At 38.0% G+C, this 9,972-nt stretch overlaps 1 protein-coding gene across 1 annotated transcript; it reads left to right on the top strand.

Annotated features, from left to right (window-relative positions):
- The first annotated feature begins 769 nt into the window (after positions 1 to 769).
- Positions 770 to 6,163, top strand: LOC132190677 (nitrate regulatory gene2 protein). The gene is made up of 4 exons (XM_059605715.2): positions 770 to 2,758; positions 3,430 to 3,641; positions 3,975 to 4,198; positions 5,125 to 6,163. The coding sequence occupies exons 1-4, from the start codon at positions 1,636 to 1,638 to the stop codon at positions 5,840 to 5,842; spliced, it is 2,277 nt and encodes a 758-aa protein (XP_059461698.1). The 5' UTR covers positions 770 to 1,635; the 3' UTR covers positions 5,843 to 6,163.
- Positions 6,164 to 9,972: the final 3,809 nt, after the last annotated feature.

The following is a 9,972-nucleotide window of genomic DNA, read 5'->3' as shown; positions in this document are numbered from 1 at the left end:
CGATCATTCTAAACCTCCTTTGTTTTCCTCAAATTTCTTTATTGTATAAATCTCTTCTTGTCCTCTTAAACTTCAGCATTTTCCAGCAATAGATGCTAGCATTTATAATCTTAATCTGCAATGTAAACTTGAATCTTCAAAATACTATAATAAAGCTTATCGTTTCTGAAATGGGTCGTCTTTTTTTTCAAATTCTTCTTCTTCTATAAGTTTCTTTTTACTAGATGATGTAAGTTTTATTTGTGAATTATTTTTTGTTTCTTTTTCCGGGGCTTTCTATTTTGATTTTCTAAGAGGCTATGTTTTTGAGTAGGTTAATTTTTGAAATGGGATTTTTTGTTTTGTTAAATGATTCCAATTTTCATGTTTTCAGAAATGGAATATATTAAATCTTTTTTTAATCTCAAATTGGATTTTCTTCCTATGTTGATTTTATTTTTGATTGGATTTCTTTATGGTAGAGTCTGCATGACAACATTCGAAATCTTAATCCCACCAAAATCTCATAAAATATTTCTATTTTTTTAAATGGGTGGGTGTCAGCTTTTATGTTCATCTAACTTTAACTACTGATTTGCCTTGTTCTTCTTTGTCTTTTTTTTTTTATTTTTTATTTTTTTTATTTTTTTTTTTAACATTTTCACTAGCTTTTGAAGTGGCATTTTGGAATTGGCTTTGTGCTTTGATGTTTTAATTTTCATATTTTTCTTGACTTTTAAACATAATTTTCACTGAGAAATTTTAATGTATTTAAAATATCCTCACTTTTCCAGTTCTGTTTTAGGACAGTTTGAGGCTTCACCATGTGGCTTCTGCAAATGGGTTTTCTTTTTCTTCTTTTTGTTTCCATTTCTTTATCTCTCTACTTTAAACCTTTATCTTCTTTTGTTGTGTTCTCTTAACAGGTGGTAACTGGTTGTCTCATCATGCAACCAATGCCCATTTATTCTTTTCTCAGCTTCTTTCTTCTCTTTTGAATGGTATTCTTTTCTCAATTATTTACATCTTTTGAATTGATGCATTAATAATATTCAGGTTTTTCTTTTGATCATTTTTGTTCAATTCAGCACAAAATTTAATTTGGTAAACTCAAACAAACAAGCCCATATATTATTAAACAAATTTATTCACCGATTTGGGGTCTAGCTGGTTGTTTTGCAAATGACTTCTTGGTCAAAAGTTCCACTCTCTCTTTCTTTCTCTGTTCCTACTTTTAATTTCTTTATTTCTTTTCCAAATAATTCTGTCGTTGATATAGCTTATTAATGATTTAAAGCTAGTTGAATTCTTGGGTTGATGGAGAATTTGTAGAGAAGGCTCAAAAGAATCTCCATTTCTTCATTCTGCTTTGTAATTTTGAAATGTTTTCAAGCTATCTCTATGACTTGATAATTAAGAAAAGCACCCAGTCCTTTAGAAATTTTGTCTTTTTCATGTAAATTCAATTTCTGCCAATTAGCTGCTTTGAGCTTGATTCTCAAGACACCCTTTCTTTCCATTCAAAAAGGCCTGCAAATCAAATCCTTATGAGCGTGGAGATAAATACAAAAGGATATATGCTGCTGTGATTTCCATTTCAATTCAAGACTAGAGAAGTTGTAGAGTGAAAAGGGAAACGGAACGCAAAAGTGGGAGATGGGATGTTCCACATCAAAGCTAGATGATGAAGAGACAGTGCAGCTTTGTAGAGATCGAAAGAGCTTCATCAAGCAAGCTGTTGAGCAGAGAAGAAGATTGGCTTCTGGACACATAGCCTATATTCAGTCCTTGAAAAGAGTTTCAGCTGCTCTTCGTGATTACATTGAAGGAGATGAGCCTCGTGAATTCTTGTTAGATTCATTCATAACCCCACCTTTCACACCTCTAAAGAAAACAAATCCCAGCTTCATCACAATCTCACCCAAATCCTTATCATCATCAACACCAATTCAGTCGCAGCCTAATTCATGTTTGAAAGTAAATTATCTGAGATCAGGTGGGGAGCCAGCTGTGTTGGTGGAGGAGAGGCCTCAGTCACCAGAGACTGTCAGAGTTGAAACTTACTCTCCAATGCATCATTTTGGGATTGATGGCTTCTTTGCAATGCAATCCTCACATATGAGTTCTTCATTCTTCTCTTATTCCCCAAACAATAGACCCAATATTCCTCCTCCTTCACCTCAAACATCCCAATGGGATTTCTTTTGGAATCCGTTTTCGTCATTTGACTACTATGGCTATGGAACAAGGAATAGTCTTGATCAGACAATCATGGATGATGACATTGGAGGTCTAAGGCAGGTCAGAGAAGAAGAAGGGATACCAGAACTAGAAGAAGAAACAGAACAAGAAGAGTCTAGTTATAAGGCAAATGTGACAGAAGAGAGAGCTAAAGTTGATCTAAATTGCTCTGAAGAAGAAGGTGATGAAGACATCGATGAGGGTGAGGATGAGGAGGAAGAAACAGATAGTGGAACTGAAATTGAGCATGAGGTGAACGGCTTACAATCGCGTCGTGGAAGAAGAGAAATATCATCAAAAGCTCAAACTGTAGGAAAAATGGAAGCTACAAATCAGGAACTGGAGGTTGGTAATCAAGAAGCCAATGAAGAAACACCAGGCTTTACTGTTTATGTTAATAAGAGGCCAACAAGCATGGCAGAAGTTGTCAAGGATCTTGAAACTCAATTCATGATTATTTGCAATTCAGCCAATGAGGTTTCAGCATTATTAGAGGCTAGCAGAGCTCAGTATGCATCAACCTCGAATGAAATCTCAGGTATGAAAGAAATAGTTGCAGAAATATTCTTCTTTACTTTTCCTGTACTTCTAGGAGATATTGTGGTGCAGAATGTAGCTATAGAGTACATAGATATTAAGTTCATTGTTATTAAATTACTAGTTATCCCAAAAACTTAAGCTTATAGGAAATTGTGCGTTTAATCATTGAATTAATCTCCCAATACTCCATCTCACGTCTAAGTTCAAACTATCCCTCAATAAGTGATGCCTAATACTTGGAATATTAAATTGGAGGTTAAATACGAAGATATGGTCAAACTCAAGATCTATGCTCTGCTTCCATATTAAATCACCAATCGCTACAAAAACTTAAGCTTAAAGGAAATTGTCAATTTATCTGCTTAATTAATATTCTAACAACTGTACTAGTCCTAATTAATTTCTTGTAAGCCTAAAATTCTTATGGAATAGGTGAATCATTATTTAATATTATAATTTACTTTGGTTTTGCTTTATATGGATTAGTCTCAATTGCTTTCTTGTATGCCAAAATGAACTTGGAGTAGCAGAATCTTCATCAAAATATTATACTTTTCTCTGGTTTTGCTTTATATTTGCTCAAATTTTGAGGACATGAATTTAGAGTTTCTTTTTTCTTTTTTTTTTTTTTTCTTTTTTTTCTTTCTTTTTTTTCTTCTTTTTTGGCAGCCATGAAAATGTTGAACCCAGTAGCTTTGTTCCGTTCAGCTTCATCTCGCTCATCCTCATCAAGATTTTTAGCTAATTCTTCGAGCTCTAAAGATGAAGGTTATGAAAGCAGTAGTGACTTCTCAGAAGAACCCTGCATGTATTCAGGCAGTCACCAATCTACATTGGACAGATTATATGCCTGGGAAAAGAAACTCTATGAGGAAGTCAAGGTAAATGCTTCTAACCTTCCACCAAAACTTTAAACAGTCACTAATTTTCTGACTCTGAGATGATAACATTTTATGAGATGAAACATGTGCAAAATACAAAATTAGTAAACAGATGCTAACTTTTCACCAGACTGGAATTGCTTACTTGTTTTAAAAATTGCTTCATTGGGAAAACTGCTGGACGCTCAATCACTTTTTCATTAAATATATTTTTCATTTGTTTTTTTCGAGAATTGTTGGAAAGCAAATACTAGATAGTTGACCATGTTAATAATTATGTTCTTGGAGCAACAATGGGAGCCTGACCAGTGTGTAACAAACCTTCACGAACAGTCTGGAGAAAAGGTTCGAATTTCCTATGAGAAGAAACAAAAGCAACTCAGGAACCAAGACGTGAAAGGAGATGACCCCTCTGCAGTTGATAAAACAAGAGCAGCCATTAGAGATCTGTATACCCAGATAAAGGTTTCAATACACTCTGTTGAAGCTGTTTCAAAAAGGATCGAAACATTAAGGGATGAAGAATTGCAGCCTCAACTTCTTGAATTAGCAAAAGGGTATGTCACTCAACATCTCATTATCATTTTGTGCAAGATATGACATTCTTCCCTGCTATGTGAAGAGACTGTTTAGCATTTTGGAGATACCAATAATTGCTTCTTGTGTTCTATATATCATGTGTTTGCTTAATTTATCATGAATGGAGCTATTATAGAAAATGCCAATCATTATCACAAACAACAGTGACAGACAAAACTACTTGCATTTGTGAAACTCTAAAGCTCTATTCATGCATCATAATTCACAGTGATGGCTCCTATTTGTATCAAAGGCCTCTTGTTGTTGGTTGATGATGTGTAAAATCAAATTCTTAGTGTGAAATACCTGCATGTATTCAGATATTAAATTCTGCACACATATTAACAATGTATAACCATTTTTTATTCATGATGATCTTTTTTTTGAACTCTTAAAAAATTGACGAAATAATTTTCTGATTTTTGACTTATATTTTTTTCTCACCCTCAATCAACTTCAATTTTAATTCTCCGCCCCAAACTGATTCATTCTTGAATCCCTATAAGTTATTTTATAAACTCTTGCTAACTTATAGCATTGCTATTCGATATATACTACGAAAAATTGGTAGATAAGAAGAAAATTTTCACATCATTTGCTGTCTGAGAATGATCCTGAAGCTTTGATCAGGCAATAATCTTGTTTAAATGGCAGTGTGCAACTTGTATGCTACCATTGTTCAAGGGGTATTCTAAATTCAACATTTTGATTAACTCCTTTCACTCTTTCCAGTTTACCACTCGGAGGTATTCAATTTATAATGAGAATCAAACATTTTAAAATTCTACATATTGTCATTCCCAATGAAAAATTGTCCCTTGTTAACCCAAACATAAGCATTCTATTCCAGAAGAACATGTTTCTTTCTAACATTTCTGATAAGATGTATATTGGTAAACAACAGACTGGCCAGGATGTGGAAAGTAATGGCAGAGTGCCATCAGTCACAGAAGCGAACACTAGATGAAGCAAAGCTTTTACTAGCCGGAATGCCTTCAAAACTAGATGCAAAAAAACACTCCTCCATGTCAATAACCGAGCCACAGAGGGTAGCCCGTTCGGCTGCCAATCTTGAGACAGAACTCAGGAATTGGAGAGACTGCTTTGAGTCATGGATCACTTCTCAGCGATCCTATGTACATGCACTGACTGGCTGGCTTCTCCGGTGTGTCCAGACCGATCCTGAATCTTCAAAAGCACCGTTCTCTCCTCGTCGGTCCAATGGTACCCTTCCAATATTCGGACTTTGCATCCAATGGTCAAAGTTTCTCGATGCCATCCGCGAAAGGCCGGTGCTCGATGGACTGGACTTTTTTGCGGCCGGGATGGGGTCTGTCTATGCTCAACAGGCAAGAGAGGATTCTCATCGTGCACCGGTTGGATCAAAGAGATTTGGAAGTGGATTAATGGAGGAATCTGATGGGAATATGAAAATGGTGGAGGTTGGCCAGGTAGAAGAGGTGATAATGACTGCAGAGAAAATGGCTGAAGTTGCAATAAGGGTGCTTTGTGCTGGAATGTCAGTTGCTATGAGCTCCATGACAGAATTTGCTGTTGCTTCTGCTGAAGGATATGCTGCACTTGTTCATCAATGGGAGAACACCCATGATGTGGCTGCATAGTTCAAGTAGCACTGATATGTAATTACACTTAAAAGGTATTTTGTTGGATACTTTAGGAATGGGTGTCGGTGTAAATTAAAAATATAACTTGTTAGCTGATACAAGGTGTAGTTTAGAGTAATTGGCATCCCCATCTCTCCCATTTATTTTACTTTATTTAGTTTTCCAGATGACCAAGGAGAAGAGGAAATAGATTAATTTGAAATCCCAAAACCAGTTGGGATTGGGAAGGTTGTAATATGTAAATTCCAGAAATTTTCAATTTTTTTGGAAAAAATGTAAAATTAGTCCAAGTGGTTATATTGATTTGCAATAAGCTTCATGTGGTATAAAAATAGTTAGGAATTTTCTGTGGTATGCAAAAGTAACAAATAGGTCCTTGCAACTTCCTTTATTGTAACCGTTGTCATCACCAATCGAATTATAATAAGTGTTCCCACTTACCATAACAAAAACATTTATAAATATATAAATATATAATTTTCTTAAAAAAAAAAGGGAATAAGGGGTGGTTTGGCCGACCCCAATTTGGTCAAAGGGGGTGGCATGTCATCACCAATCAAATTATAACAAGTGTTACCACTTACCATAACAAAAACATTTATAAATATATAAATATATAATTTTCTTAAAAAAAGGGAATAAGGGGTGGTTTGGCTGACCCCCATTTGCTCAAAGGGGGTGGCTCGACCACCCAGTTCCATTATATAAATATGTGTGTGTGTGTGTGTGTGTGTGTGTGTGTGTAACGACCCCAATGGGCAAGTCAATTGACTAGTAATTGATCTTATGGTTCGTCTCCCAGCCCTATCCCTCACGGGACAAAACTCATGAATTTCAACCTCTAATAGACGAGAGGCCTCAGCGGAAGACTTTCTAAACTATAAGAATAAAAAGCATTACATACACAACCACACATTCATATACCAGAGTAAACAAAATACCTCATAATATAAAAATAATCATCAAATGTACCGGTCGTCAAACCATCATCAAATAAGGTTATAACCCATAATACAATTGTCTTAAGGTTATAACCCATAATACAATTGTCTTAACAAAAGATCAACAGATCAAATTCTAAGTTTAAGCAAAGCTAAAGAAATAACAATCTCGATCATGTCTGTTCGGGTGGTTCCTCCATCAGTCCACATAGAAAGTAACCAAACTGGATCCAAGTCCTCAAAAATTACTCGAATCAAATCATGCGCGATCACCCACGTTTGCTTCGAAGGCATCTTCCTCTAAACTAGCTAACTCACACAATTATTCGTAATGGAGGGGGAAAAACATTAAAATAAAGGGGTAAGTATAAAGACTTAGTGAATGTTAACACATATAATGCCCATGCCAGTTTTTGTAATGAACTCTAGTTTTTATAAAGTATGCAACAATTCCACCATGATAATTTTTCATAGATGTGATATAGATATATGATATATGCATATGATATAAGGTAATAGTCATAGTTCAACAGTACAATCTACCTGAAATATTACCCCTTCTCAGCAGGGTTGGCGCTGTTCTGAGGGACCTGTAATACAATGCTGGTGCCCCGACCATTGTATGCTATTGTACATAACACTAGCTACACGACCGAGTCTGACCTCGGGGTGGCACACACCACTAATGATGTCTGTCCTATAGTGACCGCCCATTAAGGCTACATCGGCCATGAAACAACTATTGGATCCAATGCCCATATAACACACATATTTGACCATAAAGCTAACATGTATAGTAAGACCATGGCCATTATACCACACGTACTGGTGTACCATGTCATATGATTCAATTTATCTTGTATGTATTTTACATGCATGTTTTTTATAAGTCTTACTTTGTTAACGTATTTAGCACAACGTTTGTCTAAATATGTATGAGTTCATGTGCAACAAGTGTAAATTGTGAGAGTTGCAAATATGTATGTTTTGGTACTCAAAATAGATGTGCAGTCATGGAAAATAATAGCGAGCATTATGTGAGTTAAAACTCACCTGGGTCGATTAAATCCTCCGAGTAATCCTTCAACAAGTTTGGGTCCTCTAAATCGTTGAAAAAACTTCTATTAGTCCTAGGTCTGACTAAAACAACCCTAGAGCATGAAAACAAGAGCTATCGGACGACCGACCAAAATAGCTTTCTCTGTAATGCTTCTGACCGTACATCCAAGCTTGATGTCGTACGTCCGCCCAGAATGTTTCAGGTAGAACCTCATTTTGTCCATTTGTCCTATCCTCCCACATTGATTTCTAAGGCTACCAAAAGGTCTCCTAAGACTACCTATCTCAAAACAATGTCTCCATGCAATAGAAAACATAATGGAATGCTAAACCCAACTCTAAACAATATCAAAGGTATAATATGTCTAAGTTGCAAGTTTTTATGGTTCTGTAAAGCAATCCTACAAGTGTCTAAAGGTGCTCTCTTCTCTATCATCCACCTCCGCCTGAGTGTAGGCGCGTGGGTGGCGCATAAGCATTGTTTTGGTATTTAGTTTTGAGCTGTTGGTTAGTGTCATGGCTGGTTCAAGAAGGTGGTCTGTGGAGTCCAAAGTTTTTGATTTGTTGATTAAGGGAGAGGCTTCAAGGGTGAGGACTTTTGAAAGAAGCAATAGAAAACAAAAATCCATTTTCTTGCAGAAGGACGAGTTAGTGTGGCTGGTATGCATAGTGGAGGACTTGGTGGTAGTGGAAACTTCTGTGGTCTTTTGGGATCAATCCAGAGCAGGGTGCCCATGAATAATTGTGCAGAAATGCTCCAATAGACATGGGCATTTTTTGACGAAGAAGAATTTGATGGAAGGCTAAGATGTGGTTCGATCATTATCCCAAAAGGACGCTATGGTCAAGGATGGGAACGTTTTATCTTGGAGGTGTGTCGGGCAAAGTCATCTCTTTGTGAGGTCAGAAAGGTCAGGGAGGGAAACAAGGATAAGGAGGGGGCGGGTAGGAAGAGTTATGCAGAGGTTTTGGGGTTGTCGTTGCAACCGGCAGAGGATTGTTTTAACTCTTCTCCTGAGCCGATAGCCAGGGTGCAAAGGTGGCTGAAAGAGGCCTTTGCAGAGATGGACAAGCAAGTCCAAGCTTCTGCCAAGCAAGTGGTGGGTTCGCAAAAGATCAATGCCCTGGTAAGGATTGTTGGTGGTCGTGTGGAAGGTTCAAAGAAGATTCATTTTTCTGTTGTGGCGAGAATGAGTAACCCAAAGGAAGGGGAGCCTTCAGGGGATTTCAGTAAGGCTCCGGCGAGTAGCTTCCCTCTTTTGATGAGCAGCTTGTATCCCACGGTGAGGCTGCCAGCATCAAAACTTGGTGCTGATCATGTGAAGGGATGGGAGGAGGATGGCTGCCACGATGAGCAGTCCTTCTTCCGTGTAAAAGTTGAGCTCATTAATGCTAGGGAGACGTTGAGCAGGCTAAAAGGAGAGGTTGGCGTGGGATTGGAAAGGCTTGATATAGCAATTAAATATATAGAGTGTCAGAGCTTTACATCCAAGTATGGAGGGCCTTGCGAATGTGGATCGGCTGGAGGGGACAAAACCAAGCTCGGTGTGGCCCAGTCCAAGAAGGCTCATGTGGGGTGGCCCAAGATGGATCGTGGAAAGTCCACTCAACCTGTCAAGACTTATTTTAGGAAGAAGATTGCACGGCCCGGCCCAGCCTGGACTTTGGTTTCGTTAATGGCCCTAGCAGTAAGGCCCTGGTCTTGCAAGATTACTTTGCTGTGGAGTTTGGGGTGAGGCCTTTGGAGAAAAGGGAGGGCTCGTGTGCAGGGTTGAAGCTAGTAGGTGCGCCGGTCCTTTTGGCGGGATGTCCCAATGCTTCGGTGGGCGACGTCGACACTTCTGAGCTGTCCATTTCTAGGTCACTACCCTTCGCCAGAGATGCCCATGCTGTTTCTCCCCTGTCGATCGATTCCGCGTCTACAGTAGAGGCACCGACGGAGGTTGGATCGTCTGGAAAGGGGCTGGCAAGGAAGATTCTAGTGAGGGTTAGTGTTCTGGGAGAGGTTTCGACAGTAGGTTCCACTGTTCAGGCAACTTTGACGATGGGATTATGTGATTCTGCGTCGGGTCTTTTGGTAAAGACGTAGGTTGTCCCCCTCGTTCTTGACGTTTCTCCTATTCCAGT

Source organism: Corylus avellana, chromosome 9 (assembly GCF_965113065.1).
Source record: "Corylus avellana chromosome 9, dhCorAvel1.hap1.2, whole genome shotgun sequence".
Lineage (NCBI taxonomy): Eukaryota > Viridiplantae > Streptophyta > Magnoliopsida > Fagales > Betulaceae > Corylus > Corylus avellana.
The sequence above is the reverse complement of the archived record's forward strand: the minus strand, read 5'-3'. Positions and strand labels throughout refer to the sequence as shown.